Genomic DNA, 26539 nt, shown 5'->3' with positions numbered 1-26539 from the left:
TGTATATTCCTCTCATTCTGCATGTTGCTCTGGTCAGTCTCATTCACTTTACCACAACAACTTCTTCTTCTTCCTTTTTTTAAGATATATTTATTTATTTGAAAGGCAGGGCAGGGCAGAGGGAGAGAATCTCCAGCAGACTCAATGCTGAGTGTGAGCCCGGTGCGGGGCTCGGTCCCACAAACCTGAGATCATAACCTCAGCCAGAATCACGAGTCGGACACCTAACCAACTGAGCCAGCCAGGTGCCCTCTATCACAACTAACTTCTAAATTCATGTCTCTGGCGCTAGTCTCTCTCTTTAGCCCCAGATAGATGTATCTAACTTGCTTCATATTACCCATTTATCTGTGGGTACATCAAATACAATAACCCCAGCAATGGACAGGAGCATTGGAACAAGAATTTGAGCATGATTTGGGTGAGGGTAGAGTCTAGAGAAGCTATTCTAGTTTGGAAGAAAACGATACAGGGACAGTAAAGTGTGTGGCAAGATGATCTCTCCTGTCCCCCTGCAGTTCTATAAAATTTTATATACTGTTTTCTTTTTTATTGTGGTAATACAGCATAAAATTAACCATTTTAAGTGGACAGTTCTGTGGCAGCAAGTGCCTTCATGTTATTGTGTAACCATCACCACCCTGCATTTCCAGAGCTTTTTCATCTTCCTCAAAGGAAGCTCTATCTGCATTAAACTCTAATTCCCCATTGTCTCCTCTCCATAGTCCCTTGTCACTTCCTTTCTACTTTTTGTCCCTATGAATTTGGTGACTGACTGACTTGCGTTGTACATTTTGGATTATGTGGTTGGTGTTATAACTGGCTAGGAGATTCACAGAGCAGCCCATTTAATTCAACATGTATTTAGCATATAGTACAATAATCATCCCTGAAACATGCGTAATGGTATTCTCATCATCTTTTTTCTATGAACAAATGATGCAGGACTCTTCCTAAGACCCTGGGATCATGCCTTAAGCCAAAGGCAGACACTTACCCGCTGAGCCACCCAAGTGCCCCTTGATGCAGGACTTTAAACTTATTCCTCCAGCCCATTGTTAGGATGTGTGGATCATTCTGTTAGTGGGGAAGTAGAGTTTTTCCTTCAGGGACTTCTTCTGCTTCAGTGTGCCAGATATACGGTTATGATTTACAATCACTTTTGGAATTTTAAACCGGTATGTAGATACCATCTCAGACTTTTAAATGATTTGAGGTTTTTATTTATTTATTTTTTTTTTTGGAGTTCAATTTGCCAACATATAGCATAACACCCAGTGCTCATCCCGCCAAGTGCCCCCCTCAGTGCCCATCACCCAGTCACCCCAACCCCCCGCCCACCTCCCCTACCACTACCCCTTGCTCATTTCCCAGAGTTAGGTGTCTCTCATGTTTTGTCTCCCTCAATGATACTTTCACTCATTTCCTCTCCTTTCCCTTTATTCCCTTTCACTAATTTTTATATTCCCCAAATGAATGAGACCATATAATGTTTGTCCTTTTCCGATTGACTTATTTCACTCAGCATAATACCCTCCAGGTCCATCCACGTCGAAGCAAAAGGATGCTATTTGTCGTTTCTAATGGCTGAGTAATATTCCATTGTATACATAGACCACATCTTCTTTATCTGTTCATCTTTTGATGGACACCAAGGCTCCTTCCATGGTTTGGCTATTGTGGACATTGCTGCAATAAACATTGGGGTACAGGTGTCCTGGCGTTTCACTGCATCTGTATCTTTGGGGTAAATCTCCAGCAGTGCAATTGCTGGGTCGTAGGGCAGATCTATTTTTAACTCTTTGAGGAACCTCCACACAGTTTTCCAGAGTGGCTGCACCAGTTCACATTCCCACCAACAGTGCAAGGTGGTTCCCCTTTCTCCACATCCTGTCCAACATTTGTTGTTTCTTGTCTTGTTAATTTTCCCCATTCTCACTGGTGTGAGGTGGTATCTCATTGTGGTTTTGATTTGTATTTCCCTCATGGCCAGGGATGCGGAGCATTTTCTCATGTGCTTGTGGGCCACGTCTATGTCTTCCTCTGTGAAATTTCTGTTCATGTCTTTTGCCCATTTCATGATTGGATTGTTTGTTTCTTTGCTGTTGAGTTTAATAAGTTCTTTATAGATCTTGGATACTAGCCCTTTATCTGATACGTCATTTGCAAATATCTTCTGCCATTCTGTAGGTTGTCTTTTAGTTTCTTGACTGTTTCTTTGGCTGTGCAGAAGCTTTTTATCTTGATGAAGTCCCAATAATTTATTTTTGCTTTTGTTTCTCTTGCCTTCATGGATGTATCTTGTAAGAAGTTGCTGTGGCCAAGTTCAAAAAGGGTGTTGTTGCCTGTGTTCTCTAGAATTTTGCTGGAGTCTTGTCTCACATTTAGATCTTTCATCCATTTTGAGTTTATCTTTGTGTATGATGTAAGAGAATGGTCTAGTTTCATTCTTCTGCATGTGGCTGTCCAATTTTCCCAGCACCATTTATTGAAGAGACTTTTTTTCCAGTGGATAGTCTTTCCTGCCTGTCGAATATTAATTGACCATAAAGTTGAGGGTCCACTTCTGGATTATCTATTCTGTTCCATTGATCTATGTGTCTGTTTTTGTGCCAGTACCACATTGTCTTGATGACCACAGCTTTGTAGTACAACCTGAAATCTGGCATTGTGATGCCCCCAGTTATGGTTTTCTTTTTTAAAATTCCCCTGGCTATTTGGGGTCTTTTCTGATTCCACACAAATATTAAGATGATTTGTTCCAACTCTCTGAAGAAAGTCCATGGTATTTTGATAGGAATTGCATTAATGTGTAAATTGCCCTGGGTAGCATTGACATTTTCACAATATTAATTCTGCCAATCCATGAGCATGGAATATTTTTCCATCTCTTTGTGTCTTCCTTAATTTCTTTCAGACGCGTTCGGTAGTTTTTAAGGTAGACTTTTAAATGATTTAAAAGCCAGCCAAACATACTTATTTGCATTCTCCAACACAAACATCTTTTCATGGAAATCAAAGGTAGAAGTTGTGTAGTCCTCCAAAAGAACACAGAGTCTAGGTTTTTCAGTTTTGTTTGTTTTGCAAGTGGTGTTTTCACAGAGATCTGCTGTGGACAAGGAACCCATAAGAACCTCTCTGAGTGAAGCTTCCTTTAACCAGGAAGAGCCCGACCAGCCTTCTGTCAGCCCCTACACCTGCATAGCAATCTTTTGAAGGTCATGGCCCTCTTCCAAGGAGGCTTGTCTCCAGAAGCAGTGATCAGGAGGAAGCAGGCAGAAAAATCTGTCCGGCAGCTCTGGTTCCTTCCCTGCCCTGTTCAGGAGAGTCCTGCTTCCACCCAATGGCTTGCTTGCGAGGAGGAAGCCTTCATTTCAGATCTGGAAGTTGCGTAGTCATAACCTTAATAACATTTTGTTTTCTATGAACATGCTTTAGTGGAAGAGAGACAGTAGGTAAGTTTCTGTTTTGAATCCATAAGCTGGAAAAGGGACACACATTGTTTCAAACTTGGAAAACAGATGCTTTCATTCATGCAGAACTAGAAAACAGGTAAACATGTTTCATAAGATCTTTTCATTTGCCTTTTAAATATCAGGTGAATGAGAAACATTCTGAATTTATAAGGTAGAACATAGTGCTTATTAGAAACAAACTTGTAGTGAAAGAAATAAATTCTCAGGCCATGCAGCATGGTGAGAAACACTTTCTTCATCTCTTGAAAAAAGTATAAAGACACATCAAGTTTACAATTCTCAGATTCTGAGAGCCTAATTTCTTTACGTAAAAACAAGTTACCTGAAGCATTCCTGGAACTCTTTCCGTTCCCTGTTGTTACAGGGATGTATTTTTTCTCCTTCCTATTGTAGACACCTCCACTGCCAGAGACAGCTCTTTCTTCAGTTCAGGCTATGATAGGGGACTGAACATCAAGACTAGGGGAAAAGGTACATTGTTTGCCCCCCCCCATCTCTTATGCATATCCTATATGGTGTCAGCATCCAGAAAGAAAGGAGGAATCCTTTCATCTTCATTTAACTGAGCCCTTCCTCCCTAGGCCCTAATACTAGGCCACATCCCAGTCCCTAGAGTGTCACCCATCATCATGTTACCGGGGTCCATTCTTGGCCATTCTAAAGCCCCAGCTTCATGGAGACGTGTGTACATTTTGAATGGAGCTCCTGAGTACTTCCCAGGGAGTTTAGAGTTTGATGGCTCCTGGCAGTAGTTCGAGAATCTTCATCCCACAGCTGGGGCTGTAAAGGTAAGAAATGTGTCCCTGGCATCCCAAGTTGAAGCATAACACTATGTTTTTCCCCTGGAAACATTGTTATGGTATCAATAGTAGTCCGTTTCTCTGGCATTCTTCCTGCTACACCGTGGATACCTTCTTTTGTTGGGGACTACCTCAGGAAGCTAGACATTATTTTTATGGGAAAATGCTTGCTTTCCAAATTTGAAACACCTTCCTTAAAAATGGACTTTCAGAACACAAGCCATTCACCACTTGACTACTTGCCAGTATAGTAAAATCAACTGCCCCACTTCCATCAAATCTGTGGTCTCACAAGAATTCAGAGAATAGCATGCATGAAATGATACGGGGAGAGGGGCACCTGGGTGGCTCAGTTGGTTAGGCTTCTGCCTTCTGCTCAGGTCATGATCCTGGGATCCTGGGATCAAGCCCCACATTGGACTCCCTGTTTGGCAGAGAACCTGCTTCTCCTTCTCCCCCTACTTGTGTGCATGGTCTCCCTCTCTGTCAAATAAATAAAATCTTTCTAAAAAGATTAAATAAAAAATGATACGGGGAGAAAAGTGTCCCTAGTATTTCAAGCTACAACTGAAAGAAGGAAAGATTTAATGGTTTATTCCTATTTTTATCTGATAGAGCTGATACACATATACTTGCCCCATTTCTTCTTTTACAACTTATAGTGAAGTTAATTCTACCTAGAAATCAAGTAATCATATGCTTTTCAAGCTACATACTCCCTATCTCTTAGACATTTACCTCGGCAGCAGGGGTTGAGGGCAAGAAGGGACAATATCCTTTCTAGGCTCCACATGTGTACCAAAAATGGCCCCTAATCATGGCTGATAAAAGTCGTAAGACATATGAAAACAAAAGTCAAAAACTAGTAAGGCAAAATATCCAGTGTACTCAAACTAAAATTACATGGGAAGTACCCAGAAGCCCCATTTAAAATTTCTACAAGTCTTCATATACCTCCACATTCTTTAATGTAACTATCTTTTCCTTTCAGAATCATCCAAAATAACAAAGGCTCTGGTTTATTTTTTCTGGGTTTTATAAAAATTGCTAATAGTTCAACCATTAAAAAAAATTCTTCATTTAGTTATATCACAGTCTAAATGGCCTCGGAGGAAGGTCAAGACTCAGAACTTTACTTTTATTTGTAGCATTTTTTTTAATTTTTATTTATTTATGATAGTCACAGAGAGAGAGAGAGAGGGGCAGAGACACAGGCAGAGGGAGAAGCAGGCTCCATGAACCGGGAGCCCGACGTGGGATTCGATCCCGGGTCTCCAGGATCGCGCCCTGGGCCAAAGGCAGGCGCCAAACCACTGCGCCACCCAGGGATCCCCTATTTGTAGCATTCTGTGGAAAAATATATTCTGAGTTTCAAACAACTAATTTTAAACTCATATTTTAGAACCAGTACATCAGTATGTCAGATTTAACATTTAGTGTTAGTATGTTATTTGGCTCAGATTTATAATTATTCAATTGTTTCATGGCTTTTACAGGGTTCAAAATTATGGATAATAATGGAATACCTGGGTGGTGGTTCAGCACTGGATCTTGTAAGTATTTTTGAATGATTACACATATACGCGTCTGTACTTTGACTTTTTTCTTTTAACTGGAGTAAGCAATGGCTTTTGGGCAAGCTGAGTGGTTTAATATATTCAAATTAAACTCTTTACTCGGGACCACTACTCTTATGTAGATTGAGCTGGATTGCAGGATGGGCATATTGCTGACATTCTTAGAGTGTATGAAATATGAATAGCTCAATGAAATAAAGCTCTGCAAATTAGGACTACGTGACAATTGTAAGTTTAGAGTCTTACTTTACAGGCATTTCCCTGAAAAGACCATGTTCTTGGATTTTTAAAAAAATAAGTAATTCAGGTAATTGTCACTAAAACTGGTTCTTGGGTTCTCACCAAATAGGCCTACAGACCCAGTTCCCTACAGAATTCTCTCTGCCCCTCTCTAGGCCATTTGGAAATGTGATGGTATTTTTGGTTGTCATAATGACTTAGAAGCGCTAGGGCAATTTTAGTGGGCAAAGATCTGGATGCTAAAATCCTGCGATGAGCAGGAAAAGTTCACCCAAAATGCTGTGATCACACACAGAATCCATTTGAGAAACACTGGTTGTTTTCCCCAAGTTGCTGTGATTCTATCATTGCTGTTTTCCCCCTTTTAAATCTTTATTAATATGACCTTGTATTTAAAATTCAATATGAGGGACGCTTGGGTGACTCAGCGGTTGGACGTCTGCCTTGGGTTCAGGGTGTGACCCCAGGGTCCCGGGATCGAGTTCCACATCGGGCTCCCTGTGTAGAGGAGCCTGCTTCTCCCTCTGCCTGTGTCTCTGCCTCTTTCTCTGTGTGTCTCATGAATAAATAAATAAAATTTTAAAAATAATAATAAAATAAAATTCAATATGAATTACTAGAGGCAACTCTGTGTAGCAGGATGGCCACTGGGTGGGCCTATAGGAGTTTGAGGTTGTGGGACTAGCTGTCTTCATAACTAAATCTGTGGCTGTGAACCAGACACATAAATTCCTCAGACTAGGATATCCTATAAAACAAAGAAGTTATTTCTAAGTTCCCTTACATCTTTACTCTATGATTTTTATTTTCTTAGCATCCTTCTGCTTTTGAAATTAGAGTCTGCTGTTTCTAAAAATAAAGTGTTTTGATGATTAAGATCACGTAATAGTTTAACTCGTATTCTCAAGTGGAGATGAGTTTTCCCAACTGTAAGTAATTAAATATTTCTAAAAGGGTTTAATACTCCCTGCCAGTGACTCCAAAGTTTCAAATAATCCTATGAACAGAAATGACTGTACGAGATTGTCTTTCCTTTAAAAAGAACCATATTGGAAACATTCTAAAGAAATGGTAATTAAACTAGATAGTCTCATATCTTTCTAGGAATTCATCTCATTTTAATCAGTTACTGAGTTAGGTAATCCTTCCTTGTGTCTAATCTAATTCTTATATCCTAAAGCTTGAGTTCATTTTTTCTTTCTCTTTCCTCTCTAATGATAGAACACAACTGGTGTTTCTTTGTATAATAATCCTTCATGCTTATGGAGTCAGATCTCATTCTTGTCTTGAAGTTTAAATGACCCCATTTCCATTTGTCTTGTCACATAGTTTTATTACACAATAGCGTTTTCATTAGCTCCACAAGAATCCTGCCAATTGCTCCACAATCCTCCTTCTTCTACTTTTTAAATATTAAGAGCCCTTTCCAAATTTATCACAGTTACCTTATCTGTTCCCCCAAGGGGCTCACCATGTCCCTTCCCTGTTCTGTAGGCATTGGCAAAGCGAATGCACTGTTGTCATCAGGATCAGTGATAGCAATGTTAAGCATTGGACACTGGCCCAGTTCTAACTAATTCAAGCTGTATCCCCAGGAGTAGTTTGGTCAGTTTTATAAGATCTCTGAATGAAATGTTTGTGAGATCTTAATTTCATCCTGCTTAATAGTACAAATACCAAGGAGCATAATTCAAAAAACTTAAGATGTTCCTAGCCCTGTATGTAGTAGCTAAAAAAAATCAAGAAACCTAGGTTCTAGTCCTAGTTCTGCCATTGACTGGCTAATATTGGACAAGCCATTGCACCTCTGTGCCATGATTTCCTCAAATGCTGAATGAAGAAATTCGATTAATAATCACTTGACGTTTCTCTACCTCACAGATTCAATAACACTGTGATTGAATGATAAAATTCATGTAACTGGCCTTCGTATGGAGGGCAAATGATGAGAAAATGTGCCGTACAAATGAATGCTAGCATTTAGGGACTCTTAAGAAAGGATTAGATTAGAAGGAGGGCGCTGCTACGAAGGACAAGAGAAAACAAGAGGGATGCTGGGCAGAGATTATTTCTCTCTGGTGCCCAACTAACGGAGTGTGATTATGACTTGTCATTGGCATCAGCATTTTAGAGTGTATACCTCAAAATTCTCTCCCATTCTTGAAAAAAACTTAGTTGTATATGAGCAGACCTTGAGGATATTAGAAGTCATTTTATGGAATTTTCATACCTGACTTCTTTCCAGGAAGAGTTGCAGTGGCTTACAACAAAAGCTCATATGATAAGGCGAATTGAATGAAATATGAGCACCAAAAAAAAAAAAAGTTGGAAACAATGTGCTAACTATAAGAGAAGGCATAAATATCATGTGCTGCATTAGGACAGGCGGAAAGTCAAAGGAATAGGGAAAGCCTCAAGCCCACAAGTATACAGTTGGTGAAAGAGTCCCTCTCTTGCATGCCTTTTGTGGACAATAGAGGCAAATTACCCAAGGCCAGTACGCTGCCCCAGAGGTGGAGGTATTAGCTGTTAAGAAACCTGGCACGGTCTTCAGTCATCGAGGAGAAGTTCATTAATGTACTCCAAGGCCAGTGTACCAAGATTTCAGCATTATCTCTCCCAAGGCTGTACTGCCAATAAAAAAGTCTCTGTTGCATCGACTTTACCTTCCTTCTCTTTCCAAATCCCTTTTTTTCTCCTTTTCTCATCATTGTCAACATGGCTAAAGAAACATTTTAACCACAGGCTTGAAGTAGTTTTCTGTCTGATAACAAACCAGAAAAACCCAGCTGTACCACCCCATTCGCATTTCCCTGCCATGGGGTTTCCCCCTCCCATCCTCCTCCAGTACCAAGTGAGTTGAGATTGTACTTTTCCTGAATTTTAAACTGGACCTAAATATACCCAATAAGCCAATGGGTCTTTAGAACCTCTGTTTTGTTTTTACTGAAATATATTTTTTTAGAAGTCCTTCAGAATGACATGTAATATCCCTTACAGACCTTGCCCAATTTCTTAAGTAACTGACTTAAGAAAGGGCCCTATCTACATGTTATGATCAGTGATACCAATTACAAATCTTTAGTACGACCTTTATCTCAGTTATTTGGTAGTCCCTCAAAATTTCATTGCCAGCATCAATAAAATGACATTTTCAGGGACACCTGGTTTGCTCAGTGGTTAAGTGTCTGGGATCAAGCCCCACATCAGACTCCCTGCAGGGAGCCTGCTTCTCCCTCTACCTCTGTCTCTGCCTCTCTCCGTGTGTCTCTCATGAATAAATAAATAAAATCTTTTTTAAAGTGCCATTTTCACCTTTGAGAACAACTTCAATCACTCCTGTTTAAATAGAATATTTTGGGGTGGAAGTTGATAGATTTATAAGTAAATAGATAATGTTACCTAGGAAAGGCACCTATTGAACTATGGCCATCCCCGGAGTACAACATATATCCAGACCACAGTTAATATTCAATGGCAAGACTGAAGTATGGGTTCTATTTTAAGCTGTTAAATTTCAACATGAAAGTGCCCTTTATTCAGAATAAATATGGCATTCATGAAAGATGAAATACACAAGGTGCCAAAGAGCTGTGAATCCCTCCCAGTGTGAAGCAGAGTGGGCGATGTTTGATTTCCACCACCTCTTCCCTCCTTCCAGCAAACAGAACTCTACCTCAGCCCTGACTTTAGATTCCCACCCTTTCCTGTAATAATATTGTACAGTCTACTGTTTGTGCTTTATGAGGTACCAGAATTTTAAAATAACCATTTATTTTAAAGAGAGATTTTCAGATATTCCATTACAATTTCTCCTGAAACCTAATCATTGCTTTCCTTGTATTCCAGTTGGAACTACTGGCTTTGGTACAGGGATGGGGAAAGAAAGGGAAATGTGTTATGGTTATTTGAAAAAACTGTATACTTTCACGATTTGATCATTGTTTTTTTTTGTTTGTTTTGGTTTTTGGTTTTTGTTTTTTTTTGCTTGTTTGGGTTCTGTTTTACAATGGAAGTCTGAATAGATTAATTATATATTCCTAACTAACTTTTAAATTTTGGTCTCAAAAAGGCTCTCGGCTTTCCAAAGTGATTGAGATACACGAATGCTAAGAACTGTGCTGTGAGCTGACCTATATGATCTAGTCAAGTTGCTGTGGAAATCTTAGTGACTGTATGATCTCAAAATAGTTTAGTGTAAATAGTTGATCATTTAAATAGCCAACACCAAAATTGTTAAGTAGTTGATTTCTTTTTTCCTAGCCAAAAAAGAAAAAGAGAGAGATTGAGAGAAGAAAGCTAGTTCTGTCATTGTTAGCATATTTCTTAACTCTTAGATGTAAATATTTGAGAACCTCAGGATTTGGAGCTGGTACAGGGGTCATACTACTTGTATTATATTTCGAGATTAAATCTAATCATGTAAAAACCTTTTCAGCCCTTTGACTTAACTTGTTGACTCTCTTCCCTTTTAAATTGTTTTCCCCTTTGTTTCAATATTGGCTTAATAAAGGCAGAATTGCTTTGTATATCTCAGTGATTCCTTTATTTCAAAGATAATATCCGGTTTGAACTTGGTTGTTCAGACATGTATAAAAGTGTGTGTGTTTTCCCCCCCTAAGCTTCGAGCTGGTCCATTTGATGAGTTCCAGATTGCTACCATGCTAAAGGAAATTTTGAAAGGTCTGGACTATCTGCATTCAGAAAAGAAAATTCACCGAGACATAAAAGGTATACAAAAATCATATATGAACCTGAGAAATGTAGCTGTGTCCTGAGGATGCTGAGCAGATTTCATTTCTTTTTTCCTCCCAGCTGCCAACGTCTTGCTGTCAGAACAAGGAGATGTTAAGCTTGCTGACTTTGGAGTTGCTGGCCAGCTGACAGATACACAAATTAAAAGAAATACCTTTGTGGGAACACCATTTTGGATGGCTCCTGAAGTTATTCAACAGTCAGCTTATGACTCAAAAGTAAAGTGTACCTGTAAAAAATATTTTGTTTTTAATAGTAGGTTCTATATAGCATGCTATTCTATGTAATAAACTGCCCTAATCTTCTTTCTTTTAAGAGTATTTCAAAAGCTAGAGTTATGTCAAGTGTTCCTGCTAAGTCATAAGATCCCAGGATGCTGATAGTATTTGGACCCTATTCCCTTTAGTAACCTTTTGTCCAACTTAGAATAAAATCTGAGATCATTACTATCACATACATGGCCATCTATGATCTGGCCTTTGCCTCTCCAGCCTCATCTCCTATTACTCTCTTCTATATTCTGTCTCCTTTGACCACAGGGGACTCATTGCTATCCCTCAAACATATCAAGTACCACTCTGGCCTCAGAACCTTTGTACTCAGCCTTCCCTCTATCTGGAATAACCTTCCTACCAATCGGGTCTCTGCTTCAACATTACTTTACAGCGTAGGGGCTCCTGGGTGAGTGGCACAGTCAATTGGGCATCCAACTCTTAGCTTCGGCTCAGGTTATGATCTCAGGGTTTTGGGATCAGCCCCATGCCAGCCTCTGCGCTCTTGGAGTCTGCTTGAGATTCTCTCCCTCTCCCTCTGCCCTTCCCCCTTAAAATAAATCAATAAATCATTTTAAAAAACACATTACATCACAGAGTAGTCTTCCCTAGCCATCCCGTGTAAATGTGTAGCCCCAGGACCCCATAACTCATTATCCCTTTATCCTGATTTTATTCTTTTCTTCACAGAACCGAGTACCACCTGACATCATATTATTTATTTATCTGTGTCTTTATTGGAACTCAAGCCCTATGAGAGCAGGGATTTTTGTCTACTTTACTCACCACCTGAATCCTCAGTGCCTAGAATATGGTACCTGGCAAAACATTAGGGAATTTGATAATTTTTTAAATAAATGAATTCTGTTAAAAAATGTATTACATTTACATTTCTTGAGATACTATTTTTGTAAAGTTTTACCTATTTCATTGTTTAAGTCCTCTCTACCCTCAACGTGGGGCTCGAACTCCTGAACCCAAGATCAAGAGTTGCACACTCTTCTTATTGAGCCAGACAGGCACCCCTCTTGAGACACTTTAATATCATATGACCCACAGGCTATTTCATGACTGTTGGAATGGAATTTCGAGGTATTATTTTTTTCTCTCTCTTCCCTCAGGCTGACATTTGGTCATTGGGAATCACTGCCATTGAGCTAGCCAAAGGAGAGCCACCTAATTCTGATATGCATCCAATGAGAGTTCTGTTTCTTATTCCAAAAAACAATCCTCCAACTCTTGTTGGAGACTTTACTAAGTCCTTTAAGGAATTTATTGATGCTTGCCTGAACAAAGATCCATCATTTGTGAGTATATATTGCTATTACTACTATTTGTTTTCTATTATTAAATCTATATAAAGCAAATGTGATTTTTCTACAGTGAGGAATACAGTGCCTGTGTATTGTCTAAGATCCTTCTAGGAACCTGATTCTTCGCTCTGTCTTGCTAATTCTCTTCAGTTCTTAACAAGACCCTTACTTTATCTTCTCCTTCCATTGTATTTTTTTTTCTCTTTCTCATGGTTCCTAGCTTCTTCCTTATTCTATTGATCATTTCTTATTTCAGGAGGAAGGAAATTTGAGATACAAAGTTCCTGTTACAGGAAGTCATTAAAGTACATGTGTAACTATCCAGTGATTTTTATTCAACTGTATTTTTATTTTTCATGAAAAGTGATATGTGCATTTCACATTTTTTTTGAATTTCCAACATATGAAGTTATATGCTTTTTCTGAAGTCCAGTGAACTCCACTCATTTACCTGGCAGATTTGATCACAGTTGCTTTACTGATTCTTTTTTTTTTCTTTACTGTTTCTAAAATAAAGCTGCCTGGTGACTTCTAGGGGCTAGAAATGTACAAGAACTAGGTTTCGATGGAACTGTTTTTAAATTGAGAATGATTATGCTGATATTAATAAAACACTAGGGGAGAAATGTCCCCCATAGCACCTGGTATTTGCATTTAGATGTGCTATGAATTAATGCATGATGGAGAAAGGCTTAATCTGAGCATCATATGATGTGTGCAGATGATAATAAATTATAGCCCTCTAGCTGTCATCCATTTTTTCAACTTAAATATAATAAAAGTATTTGAAATGTTTTTAAATTTTTACTTATTTTCAAAATCCTGCCATGTGTTTCTCTGCTTTTGAGAGGGCCCTGCCTGTCCATTTGCTGGTAGGTAGGCCACCTTTTTGACCCTGGGCTTGAACAAATTGGTACCAAGGTAGTGTATTGAATTCGGTTGTCTTGAGGCACTTCAAAAAGTAGAATTAGAGCAGCCCCAGTGGCTCAGTGGTTTACAGCCCTGCCTTCAGTCCAGAGCGTGATCCCGGAGACCCAGGATTGAGTCCCATATCGGGCTCCCTGCATGGAGCCTGCTCCTCCCTCTGCCAGTGTCTCTGCCTCTCTCTCTCTCTCTCTCTCTGTGTTGTGTGTGTGTCTCATGAATAAATAAATAAAATCCTTTTTTAAAAAAAGGTAGAATTAGCTATTTATTACCCCTACAACATTTTAGTTGTCTTCATGTTTGTAGACCTAGTTTTCAGATCTACCTTTTCAGCTTAATTGAAATGATTTTTCACCATCCCTTGCAACCATAAAAGAGCCTAGAAATATTCATGCATCCTTCATATTTTTCCTTAGCGTCCTACAGCCAAAGAACTTCTGAAACACAAATTCATTGTAAAAAATTCAAAGAAGACTTCTTATCTGACCGAACTGATAGATCGATTTAAGAGATGGAAGGCAGAAGGGCACAGTGATGATGAATCTGATTCAGAGGGCTCTGATTCGTATGTACAAATCATTTAATTTTTATGTAGGTAGCCCATTCTAATATTGCCTTTTAACTAGTATCTGTTCTGCTTTCTCTAGCATAAAATATAAACCTTATTTTAAAGTTTTACTGTAGAAACCGTGAAAATCTTTTAAAATCACAGTCTGTGGAGTACAATGAATTTGGAAGCAGGTTTTTTTCTTTGAAGTGCATTGCTCTAGTTTTAAATGGTCTCGGTCTAACCCCTAGTGGATACTTAAGTATATTACAAAATTTTGGAATATGATTTGAGTAAAAGTGATTTATTAGTTTGCCCAAAGTGATAAGGGGCTATGTCTTCTCATACTTTGGGGGGAACCTGCAAAATTCATCTGGAGGACTGACCTCCAGGCCTTTCCCACCCCTTGCCCACATGCTAAACTGTGATCAGACTAATATATTTAAATATTCGTTTATGTATGTTTTGTAGCCCCCCTAAAAAAGTTACACTGTTTTTCTAACTGCAGCATTTACATTGACATCTTAGATTCTAAGCCCATAACTTAATTTAGACTAGGGAAGTCTGTAGGTTACACCAGAATTTACCATTCCACTGGTCAAATTGGCACAAAGGCAACACCAAGTTTCTTTAGCTAATACTCTCAGTGTCCTGCATTTATTTGAATTACCCTATCTTTGAAAAGAATAAGAACTACCAGGATGATTTTTGTACCCTGTTGTAATGGTTTGTTGGCTGTGGCTGCCTGTGCAAGTAGCCCATGGAACTTTAAAGGAGAATCAAAAACCACATTACAGAAGATCCTGATCCAGTCAGTGGGGATTGGTGGAGGCAGGGCTTTTTCTATGTGGGAAGAGGTCTCCATGTGTGATTTTGATGCATACTTACGAGTTGAGGACCACAGCTCTTCTTCAATAAATTATAGTATCTACCTGAAACTGAGATCAAATGCTTTTTTACAGTATAATTTTTTTTATATATTAGAACAACTCTTCAGAGTCTAGCTGCATTGATTTGGCATTTTCACCAAGCAGAATTATTTAGGAACTTATATTAGTATTTTGGGCCATCTCTTTAGGGAATCCACCAGCAGAGAAAATAATACTCATCCCGAATGGAGCTTTACCACCGTGCGAAAGAAGCCTGATCCAAAGAAGCTACAGAATGGGGCAGTATGTGCATGGCAATAGTCATTTCCTCTTGATAGATAGACTCTGTTGGACTAATGTAGTGAGATTATGATAGCCAAAAATTATTAGAATTTAATACCTCTAAATGCCCGTGTACCTCACTGTGTCCTTAGTATGCTTCATTTGCCATTAGTTTTAAGCTAATTAAGTAAAGGTCATGGAAGTCATTTAGATGGTCATTGGTATGTTTTATTTTTATTTTTTTCTCATTGGTATGTTTTAAAATGCATTTTACCTAAACATTCATGAACCCAGTGGAATCGTGGATATCTATCATAATCGATAGTGGGTGGGTGGGAATAAAGCATAGAGGCATGACTTATGTTGGGTTTTTTGGGAGGGAGGATTCAAATTAGTGCTCACTTGTTATAGAATAAGAAAAACATGACTGTTAATTTCACATACGTAATCTATATTATTTGTTCGAAGGAGCAAGATCTTGTGCAAACCCTGAGCTGTTTGTCTATGATAATCACACCTGCATTTGCTGAAGTAAGTATGGATTCATTAGCTTTGGATATCTATGTTAAGAAGTATAGTATTTTCAATGTTGTCACTATTGATCTTTCTCAGCTTAAACAGCAGGATGAGAATAACGCTAGCAGGAATCAAGCCATTGAAGAACTTGAGAAAAGCATTGCTGTGGCTGAAGCCGCCTGTCCTGGCATCACTGATAAAATGGTGAAGAAATTAATTGAAAAATTTCAAAAGTAAGCTTGACATGTCATTTAAGAAATAATTTTGACATTTTCTGCTGGATGTAAGTTTATGGTGTAGTATCATGACCTTGATTTGGTCATTTCAACTATTCCTAATTATTCAGTCACTTCTCAATAGTTGCATGTTTTAAAACTGTGTTGTTTGTTGCCCATCTTAAACATGAGCTTTTGGAATTGTTATCTTCTGGCATGAAAAGATACTTTTCCACTGAAAGAAATGGCCTATGGCCTGTGTTGGGTATTTTTCTCCTTCACCTGGTGGTAGAGTACAGACAAAAGGTCATGGAGCATATTTTGATTTTGGGCCCTTGTAAATACCATTTAGGAATGCTTTTGTTCTTGCCACTACCCTCATTACACTACCATTCACATCATTTCCAGTGCTAAAGTTCTTACATTTAGCCCCCGTAAAAAAAGCTAAGGGAAGGATTTTACTTTTTTTAAAAGATTTTATTTATTTATTCATGAGAAACACAGAGAGAGAGAAAGAGAGGCAGAGACACAGGCAGAGGGAGAAGCAGGCTCCATGCAGGGAGCCTGACATGGGACTCGATCCCAGGTCTCCAGGATCACGCCCTGGGCTGAAGGCGGCGCTAAACCGCTGAGCCAACCAGCCTGCCTGGGAAGGATTTTAGACAGAGGAGGTCAGTGAAAACCACAAATGGTCCTTAGGATTGACTTTAGTTTCCATAGTGTCTTGACTTGGTGGTTTACCTTTGTTCCCATTCAATAAAGTTCATGCATTTAATTTTTTAGTTCTCTTTTTAAATAAGACTTTCATATGCATGCACCTGGCTCCAACAGTTTATAAAGCAATACTAATTCTAGTCTCCATACCAATCATGTTGCTTATCGGCACATCTTTCGCTTTGTTTGTATTTGTGATGCCACTGGGATTAACTTGAAGCAAATTATATAGCCTGTAAAATCACACATTCTCATAGACATTCTATCTGATGAAGCCAATTTGTACTCGCACACTAAAGCTCCTCTTCAAAACCCCTTAGATGTTCATAGGCAATGTCCCGCTTTTTTTCCAATTTACAAACAAACTAATTAGAGGTTTGTAAAATCAGATACGAAAGGGATGTTGTTTTTTGTTTTTTTATATAATAAATTTATTTTTTAGTGGTGTTCAATTTACCAACATACAGAATAACCGCCAGTGCCCGTCACCCATTCACCCCCACCCCCCACCCTTCTCCCCTTCCACCACCCCTAGTTCGTTTCCCAGAGTTAGGAGTCTTTATGTTCTGTCTCCCTTTCTGACATTTCCCACACATTTCTTCTCCCTTCCCTTATATTCCCTTTCACTATTATTTATATTCCCCAAATGAATGAGAACATATGTTTGTCCTTCTCCGATTGACTTACTTCACTCAGCATAATACCCTCCAGTTCCATCCACGTTGAAGCAAAGGGTGGGTATTTGTCATTTCTAATGGCTGAGGAATATTCCATTGTATACATAAACCACATCTTCTTTACCCATTCATCTTTCGATGGACACCGAGGCCCCTTCCACAGTTTGGCTATTGTGGCCATTGCTGCTATAAACATTGGGGTGCAGGTGTCCCAGCGTTTCAATACATCTGTACCTTTGGGGTAAATCCACAGCAGTGAAATTGCTGGGTCGTAGGGCAGGTCTATTTTTAACTCTTTGAGGAACCTCCACACAGTTGTCCAGAGTGGCTGCAGCAGTTCACATTCCCACCAACAGTGTAAGAGGGTTCCCTTTTCTCCACATCCTCTCCAACATTTCTGGTTTCCTGCCTTGTTAATTTTCCCCATTCTCACTGGTGTGAGGTGGTATCTCATTGTGGTTTTGATTTGTATTTCCCTGATGGCAAGTGATGCAGAGCATTTTCTCATGTGCATGTTGGCCATGTCGATGTCTTCCTCTGTGAGGATGTCTCAGAGGCCTTCCTCTGAGAGGCCTCTGTGAGGCCATGTCGATGTCTTCCTCTCTTCATGTCTTTTGCCCATTTCATGACTGGATTCTTTGTTTCTTTGGTGTTGAGTTTAATAAGTTCTTTATAGATACTGGAAACTAGCCCTTTATCTGATACATCATTTGCAAATATCTTCTCCCATTCTTTGGTTGTCTTTTAGTTTTGTTGACTGTATCCTTTGCTGTGCAAAAGCTTCTTATCTTGATGAAGTCCCAATAGTTCATTTTTGCTTTTGTTTCTTTTGCCTTCGTGGATGTATCTTGCAAGAAGTTACTGTGGCCGAGTTCAAAAAGGGTGTTGCCTGTGTTCTCCTCTAGGATTTTGATGGAATCTTGTCTCACATTTAGATCTTTCATCCATTTTGAGTTTATCTTTGTGTATGGTACAAGAGAGTGGTCTAGTTTCATTCTTCTGCATGTGGCTGTCCAATTTTCCCAGCACCATTTATTAAAGAGACTGTCTTTCTTCCAATGGATAGTCTTTCCTCCTTTATCGAATATTAGTTGACCATAAAGTTGAGGGTCCACTTCTGGATTCTCTATTCTGTTCCATTGATCTATGTGTCTGTTTTTGTGCCAGTACCACACTGTCTTGATGAGCACAGCTTTGTAGTACAACCTGAAATCTGGCATTGTGATGCCCCCAGATATGGTTTTCTTTTTTAAAATTCCCCTGGGTATTCGGGGTCTTTTCTGATTCCACACAAATCTTAAATAATTTGTTCTAACTCTCTGAAGAAAGTCCATGGTATTCTGATAGGAATTGCATTAAACGTGTAAATTGCCCTGGGTAACATTGACATTTTCACAATATTAATTCTGCCAATCCATGAGCATGGAATATTTTTCCATCTCTTTGTGTCTTCCTAAATTTCTTTTAGAAGTGTTCTATAGTTTTTAGGGTATAGATCCTTTACCTCTTTAGTTACGTTTATTCCTAGGTATCTTATGCTTTTGGGTGCAATTGTAAATGGGATTGACTCCTTAATTTCTCTTTCTTCAGTCTCATTGTTAGTGTATAGAAATGCCACTGATTTCCGGGCATTGATTTTGTATCCTGCCATGCTACCGAATTGCTGTGTGAGTTCTAGCAATCTTGGGGTGGAGACTTTTGGGTTTTCTATGTAGAGTATTATGTCATCGGCGAAGAGGGAGAGTTTGACTTCTTCTTTGCCAATTTGAATGCCTTTAATGTCTTTTTGTTGTCTGATTGCTGAGACTAGGACTTCCAGTACTATGTTGAATAGCAGTGGTGAGAGTGGACATCCCTGTGTTGTTCCTGATCTTAGGGGAAAGGCTCCCAGTGCTTCCCCATTGAGAATGATATTTCTTGTGGGCTTTTGGTAGATGGCTTTTAAGATGTTGAGGAATGTTCCCTCTATCCCTACACTCTGAAGAGTTTTGATCAGGAATGGATCTTGTATTTTGTCAAATGCTTTCTCTGCATCTAATGAGAGGATCATATGGTTCTTGTTTTTTCTCTTGCTGATATGATGAATCACATTGATTGTTTTATGAGTGTTCAACCAGCCTTGTGTCCCGGGGATAAATCCTACTTGGTCATGGTGAATAATTTTCTTAATGTATTGTTGGATCCTATTGGCTAGTATCTTGTTGAGAATTTTTGCATCTGTGTTCATCAGGGATATTGGTCTGTAATTCTCCTTTTTGGTGGGGTCTTTGTCTGGTTTTGGAATTAAGGTGATGCTGGCCTCATAGAACGAATTTGGAAGTACTCCATCTCTTTCTATCTTTCCAAACAGCTTTAGGAGAATAGGTATGGTTTCTTCTTTAAACGTTTGATAGAATTCCCCTGGGAAGCCATCTGGCCCTGGACTTTTGTGTCTTGGGAGGTTTTTGATGACTGCTTCAATTTCCTCCCTGGTTATTGGCCTGTTCAGGTTTTCTCTTTCTTCTGTTCCACTTCTGGTAGTTCGTGGCTTTCCAGGAATGCGTCCATTTCTTCTAGATTGCCTAATTTATTGGCGTATAGCTGTTCATAATATGTTTTTAAAATCGTTTGTATTTCCTTGGTGTTGGTAATGATCTCTCCTTTCTCGTTCATGATTTTATTAATTTGGGTCTTCTCTCTCTTCTTTTTAATAAGGCTGCCTAATGGTTTATCTATTTTATTAATTCTTTCAAAGAACCAACTCCTGGTTCTATTGATCTGTTCCACAGTTCTTCTGGTCTCGATTTCGTTGAGTTCTGCTCGAATCTTTAGTAACTCTCTTCTTCTGCTGGGTGTAGGATCTATTTGCTGTTTTTTCTCTAGCTCCTTTATGTGTAAGGTTAGCTTTTATATTTGAGTTCTTTCCAGTTTTTGAATGGGTGCTTGTATTGCGATGTATTTCCCCCTTAGGACTGCTTTTGCTGCATCCCAAAGATTTTGAACAGTTGTATCTTCATTCTCATTAGTTTCCATGAATCTTTTTAATTCTTCCTTAATTTCCTGGTTGACCCTTTCATCTTTTAGCAGGATGGTCCTTAACCTCCACGTGTTTGAGGTCCTTCCAAACTTCTTGTTGTGATTTAGTTCTAATTTCAAGGCATTATGGTCTGAGAATATGCAGGGGACGATCCTAATTTTTGGTATCAGTTCAGACCCGATTTGTGACCCAGTATATGGTCTATTCTGGAGAAAGTTCCCTGTGCACTTGAGAAGAATGTGTATTCAGTTGAGTTTGGATGTAAAGTTCTGTAGATATCTGTCATATCCATCTGGTCCAGTGTATCATTTATTTATTTATTTTTTCAGTGTATCATTTAAAGCTCTCGTTTTTTTGGAGACGTTGTGCTTAGAAGTCCTTCGAGTATAGAAAGAGCTAGATTGAAGTCACCAAGTATAAGTGTATTATTATCTAAGTATTTCTTCACTTTGGTTATTAATTGATTTAAATATTTGGCAGCTCCCACATTCGGGGCATATATATTGAGGATTGTTAAGTCTTCTTGTTGGATAGATCCTTAAGTATGATATAGTGTCCCTCTTCATCTCTCACTACAGTCTTCAGGGTAAATTTTAGTTTATCTGATACAAGGATGGCTACCCCTGCTTTCTTTTGAGGACCATTCGAATGGTAAATGGTTCTCCAACCTTTTATTTTCAGGCTGTAAGTGTCCTTCTGTCTAAAATGAGTCTCTTGTAGACAGCAAATAGATGGGTCCTGTTTTTTTTACCCAGTCTGAAACCCTGCGCCTTTTGATGGGGTCATTAAGCCCGTTCACGTTCAGAGTTACTATTGAAAGATATGAGTTTAGTGTCATCATGATATCTATTCAGTCCTTGTTTTTGTGGATTGTTCCACAGAACTTCTTCTTAAAGGGGAATTTTAAGAGTCTCCCTTAAAATTTCTTGCAGAGCTGGTTTGGAGGTCACATATTCTTTCAGTTCCTGCCTGTCCTGGAAGCTCTTTATCTCTCCTTCCACTTTGAATGAGAGCCTTGCTGGATAAAGCATTCTTGGTTGCATGTTCTTCTCATTTAGGACCCTGAATATATCCTGCCAGCCCTTTCTGGCCTGCCAGGTCTCTGTGGAGAGGTCTGCTGTTACCCTAATACTCCTCCCCATAAAAGTCAGGGATTTCTTGTCTCTTGCTGCTTTAAGGATCTTCTCTTTATCTTTGGAATTTGCAAGCTTAACTATTAAATGTCGAGGTGTTGAACGGTTTTTATTGATTTTAGGGGGGGGGGGAAATCTCTCTATTTCCTGGATCTGAATGCCTGTTTGCCTTCCCAGATTGGGAAAGTTTTCAGCTATGATTTGTTCAAATACATATTCTGGCCCTCTGGCCCTTTTGGCGCCCGTGGGAACCCCAATTAAACGTAGGTTTTTCTTCCTCGGGCTGTCGTTTATTTCCCTTAATCTGTCTTCATGGTCTTTTAATTGTCTGTCTCTTTTTTCCTCAGTTTCCCTCTTTGCCATCAACTTGTCTTCTATGTCACTCACTCGTTCTTCCATCTTGTTAACCCTCGTCATTAGGACTTCTAGTTTGGATTGCATCTCATTCAATTGATTTTAAATTTCTGCCTGATTAGATCTAAATTCTGCAGTCATGAGGTCTCTTGAGTCCTTTATGCTTTTTTCTAGAGCCACCAGTAGCTGTATAATAGTGCTTCTGAATTGGCTTTCTGACATTGAATTGTAATCCAGATTTTGTAACTCTGTGGGAGAGAGGACTGTTTCTGATTCTTTCTTTTGAGGTGAGGTTTCCCTTCTAGTCATTTTGCTCAGTGTAGAGTGGCCAAAAACAAGTTATATTGGGAAAAAGAAAAAGAGAGGAGAGAAAGAAGGAAAGAAAAGAGAAAAAGAAAAAAAGGAAGAAACAAAGGAAAAAAAGAAGAAAATGAGAAAGAAAAAGAAAGAAAGGGGGATCCCTGGGTGGCGCAGCGGTTTGGTGCCTGCCTTTGGCCCAGGGCGCGATCCTGGAGACCCGGGATCGAATCCCACGTCGGGCTCCCGGTGCATGGAGCCTGCTTCTCCCTCTGCCTGTGTCTCTGCCTCTCTCTCTCTGTGACTATCATAAATAACTAAAAATTTAAAAAAAAAAAAAAGAAAGAAAGGGAAAAAAAGGGTGGGGGAAGCAAACAAATCAAAACGCAAAAAAAAAAAAAAAAACACAAAAAACACGGGGAGTATCTTCTGATTCTGTATACTTTAAGTCCCTTAACTTCCCCTGGAACTTGTCTGTCTAGTTGGTCTTCTGGGGGAAGGGCCTGTTGTGCTGATTTTCAGGTGTTAGCACTTGGGGGAGCTGCTCTGCCCCCTGCCTGGTGCAGGGCTCCGTGGGGTTGTTTATCCTATGAGGCCGCAGGAGGAACAACCACAGTGGCGGCGGCCAGCTCTGGAGCCCTGGATTCAGCTCCCACAGTAACTCCGGAGCTCTCCGTCTGCAGGAGCCTGGTAGCTCTGGGGGCAGGGCCGCTCATCTGCTCAGCTCGGGGCCAGGAGCGTCCTTGCTGTCCTGGGCCCTCCTGGCGTCTGCCTGTCCCGGCAGTGCCCAGTGCTCCAGGGCCTGCGCTGTTGGATTTGCGCTCACGGCTGCGCAGCCCCCTCCGTGCAGAGCCCCCACCCAGCCCCTCCGAGCTGCTCCCAGAGCCGTGCAGAGCCCCCACCCAGCCCCTCCGAGCTGCTCCCAGAGCCGCGCAGCACCCCCTCCGCGGAGCCTCCGCCCGAGCCCCTTCCAAACTGCTCCTGGGTCAAGCCATCCACGCACTGCAGCCCTTAGGGAGTTCGGCGCACTCTCCCCGGGGCGCAGGTGTCAGTTAGTGTCCCAGGGAGCCTCAGGGCATCCCCGCCCTCCTCGGGTCCTGCTCTAACTCCCTGCGGGCCCCTTTCCGCCAGGGAAGGTTGGTGCAGCTCCTGCTTCTCCCGGAGGGGGCTCTCTTGTCCTGGGGACACTCGCCACGGCCTTAGCCCGGTTCCTCGCGGGGCCCCTCCCCCTTGGAGGCCTTTTGTTTCTTTAGTTCTTTTTTCCCGTCTTCCTACCTTGATAGAAGCGGGAACTCTTCTCACTGTCGCATTCCAGCTGTTCTCTCTTTAAATCTCAGGCCGAATTTGCAGATTTTCAGGATGATTTGAAGGTTATCTAGGTAATTTGGTAGGGTCAGGTGATTTGGGGACCCTACTCTTCTGCCATCTTGCCCCCTTCTTCTCGGGATTTTTTTTTTTTATGGTAGTCACACACAGAGAGAGAGAGAGGCAGAGACATAGGCAGAGGGAGAAGCAGGCCCCATGCACTGGGAGCCCGACATGGGATTCGATCCCGGGTCTCCAGGATCACGCCCTGGGCCAAAGGCAGGTGCTAAACCGCTGTACCACCCAGGGATCCCCGGGATTTTGTTTTTTAGGGGGCTCCACTTGGGGCCTGAGATCAAGACCTGAGCTGAGGGACATCTGGGTGGCTGAGCATCTGCCTTTGGCTCAGGGCATGATCCCAGGGTCCGGGATCAAGTCCCACATCAATCTTCCTGCAAGGAACCTGCTTCTCCCTCTGCCTGTGTCTCTGCCTCTCTCTCTCTTTATCTCATGAATAAATAGAATCTTAAAAAAAAAGACCTGAGCGGACATCAGGAGTCAGGTGCCTAACTGACTGAGCTACCCAGGCACCCCTACAGAAGAGATTTTTGAACTTTTTTATATTTTAGTGTCTACCTGATGAGATTCAGTAAAAGAATTTAGTTTGCTAAATCAGTACCTTCATTGCAGAATTCATACAGGTAAGAAATATAAACATGCATAGTTATATATCAGTTTTTCTTCATTTTATAGGTGTTCAGCAGATGAATCCCCCTAAGGAACTTCCTATTATTGGCTTCTATTTCATACGGACCCAGAGAAACCCACCAAAGCTACTCCAAGCTTAACAATGCGTAACTCATGAGCTCCATGTGCCTTTTGGATATTTGCAACATTGAAGATTTGGAAGAAGCTCTTCAACTATTTTGTGATGGTGTTTATCATTTTATATTTTAAAGAGATTATTTTGTAAGGAATAACTTTTAAATACTATAGTTTCACCTGTATTCTACTAAATGTCGAGATACAGTTTTGCTTTTAGGTATCATTATTACTTAAGTTACTGGGATGAATACCTTTCATATTTTGATCTCTAGTTAACTGTACACTCATGAAACATACAGGTTTTTCAAAGGCATCCTAAATAGTCAACGTTTGTAAATCATCAAGCCTCAAACTTTTTTTTTTTAAAGAAAACACAAGCATATCCTAAAAATGACTATTGGTGGGGAGGTGGAAACAAGTCATACCATCTTAAACAGAAGTTTTTAATAAGCTCTTGGAAATGAAACCTGAAAAGTATTGACTCCTTCTACCAAGTTGGGATGATCTTCCAGGCAGCTCAAGGACAATCCCATTTGAGAGCCCTGTGTTTGAAGCATTTATAGGCAACATGTAGCAACAGTTACCTCTTGGTGTGCAGTATTTACCTTCTCTTGCAGAAGAGGCAGTTAACCCTTATTTAATATGGTTGGAAATTTAAAGCAATACTAATTAGCCAAGGATAGGTTTTTTGCAATACTGGAGGAATTTGACAGGCTTCGTTTTTAAGATCTTCAACTCATATTGCACATTATAGCTTGGATTTGGGGAGCTTAAGTAAAAACTGATAACCATGTGATTAAATACCTGATCAACAGGTATGAATATAACTTGCACCAGCATATTTTCCTCATGGTAGTGAGATGTCCTATAAACTATTTATACATTTTGGTTCTTCATAATTATCCAGTACATAAACATCATTTGTTCATTTTTGAAAGGGTATTTAAATAAGAATTTTCTAGTTCATATGAAAATAACCATAGTACAGGATGATCTGTGTCCATACAAAGTTAAGGTAGACTGTACAGTTAATTTTCAGTCATATTTATGGTACTGTTACATGGGTAATATCTTTTTTCTTTTAAGCCCAGTATATATATTATGCCTGCCTAAGTTTTGAACTGGGGCTATATTTCTGTAGTTCTAGAATTATTAATATTAATTTGTTTTGGTAGTTAATGTTTGTTGTTTGGATCTACACAGTTTGGTTTTTGCACAGAAGTAATTTCTTAAAAGTCTGAATAATTGCCAAATATTAGAAAAAAGGTGTTCTTCGAGTTAAGAATACAGTTTTTTGTCAAAGTGGCCATTACCTCCTCTTCTTCTGTAATAATACAGACACTTGAATAAGTCATGGTCATGTCATATATGCCAAGAAAGTTCTTTTCATCGGTGCCTATACTGTAACAATTACTTTTAATGCATTGTATTTTGAAGGAATGGTTCAGTTGAAATTTTCACCTGCCATGTGACTGAAACGCAATTCCACTTTATAATCTATAGAGGCCTAGAAATAATTTTGCAACTCATATCATGGGTTGGATGAATATTTTTGTAAAAGCAAAAGCAACAAGTTTATAAATGGATTATTTGAAACTTTACAACACAGCTGCGTCGTGAAATGGAATTAATATTGCTTATTCATTAGAGTTATAGTCCTGTAAACTGTTTCTAGGTGAAGCATACTCCAGTGTTGTGAGGGGTTTAAAAATAAATATTTAAATTTCATGTGTTCGTTTTCTTGAGCCAGGGGTATGGTGCGGGGTTTTAATTGTTTCAAATTTTGTCTCCTCTGCCCTCTAATTTGTTGTTGGAACTTTAATACCAATGTCTCCATTGGAAAGTAAAAGATGTTCTTCAGATTTAAACATTGATTGTACCTACAGTGCATATATGTCCCCCTGTCCTGACAAAATTATTTGATAGAATTCCCTTTCACTCAGAAATGCCCTAGGTTGGACAATATGTTGTGTGGTCACCCTAACTATAGTTTTGTTGGGAAATTGTATACAGATCTGAACCCTATAGTTCTTTGGGGAGAACAAATTTCACAAAGACTTCCAGAAGTTGAGAAATAGCATATAAGCCCAAACAGAGATGCCTGGGTGGCTCAGCAGTTTAGCGCTTGCCTTCAACCCAGGGCGTGATCCTGGTATAGAGTCTCACATCAGCCTCCCCGCATGGAGCCTGCTTCTCCTCTGCCTCTCTCTCTCTCTCTCTCTCATAAATAAATAAAATCTTTTTAAAAAGCCCAAATGAATTTGAGTTCTTCCTTAAAAAAAGACTGAAGATGAACTTAGTATAGCTCTGAGGATCTATAGGATTAACATACAGGTTACTGGGCTTCAATATATTCTTATTATTAAATTACTTTTCTACATTTGTGTGACTGGATAAGATTCCTGGAGCAGTGAAGAAGGTGCTAGTATGTG

General features: G+C 39.7%; 1 protein-coding gene across 3 annotated transcripts in view; it reads left to right on the top strand.

Annotated features, from left to right (window-relative positions):
- STK26 (serine/threonine kinase 26) overlaps positions 1 to 25835 on the top strand; it is a 64018-nt gene extending 38183 nt beyond the window's left edge. For 2 of the 3 annotated variants that reach the window (XM_072818007.1, XM_072818005.1), the window contains 9 exons: positions 5773 to 5829; positions 10716 to 10824; positions 10909 to 11066; positions 12242 to 12427; positions 13774 to 13922; positions 14983 to 15076; positions 15524 to 15586; positions 15668 to 15804; positions 24036 to 25835. In XM_072818007.1, coding sequence (XP_072674108.1) covers positions 5773 to 5829; positions 10716 to 10824; positions 10909 to 11066; positions 12242 to 12427; positions 13774 to 13922; positions 14983 to 15076; positions 15524 to 15586; positions 15668 to 15804; positions 24036 to 24060 — 978 coding nt within the window. In that variant the 3' untranslated portion in view covers positions 24061 to 25835. The remainder of the gene's footprint in view (positions 1 to 5772; positions 5830 to 10715; positions 10825 to 10908; positions 11067 to 12241; positions 12428 to 13773; positions 13923 to 14982; positions 15077 to 15523; positions 15587 to 15667; positions 15805 to 24035) is intronic. The other variant, XM_072818006.1, reaches the window with a different exon arrangement.
- Positions 25836 to 26539: the final 704 nt, after the last annotated feature.

This window comes from Canis lupus, chromosome X (genome assembly GCF_048164855.1).
Source record: "Canis lupus baileyi chromosome X, mCanLup2.hap1, whole genome shotgun sequence".
In the NCBI taxonomy this organism is placed as follows: Eukaryota; Metazoa; Chordata; class Mammalia; order Carnivora; family Canidae; genus Canis; species Canis lupus.
Note: the sequence above shows the minus strand (reverse complement) of the source record. Positions and strands in the feature narration are given on the sequence as shown.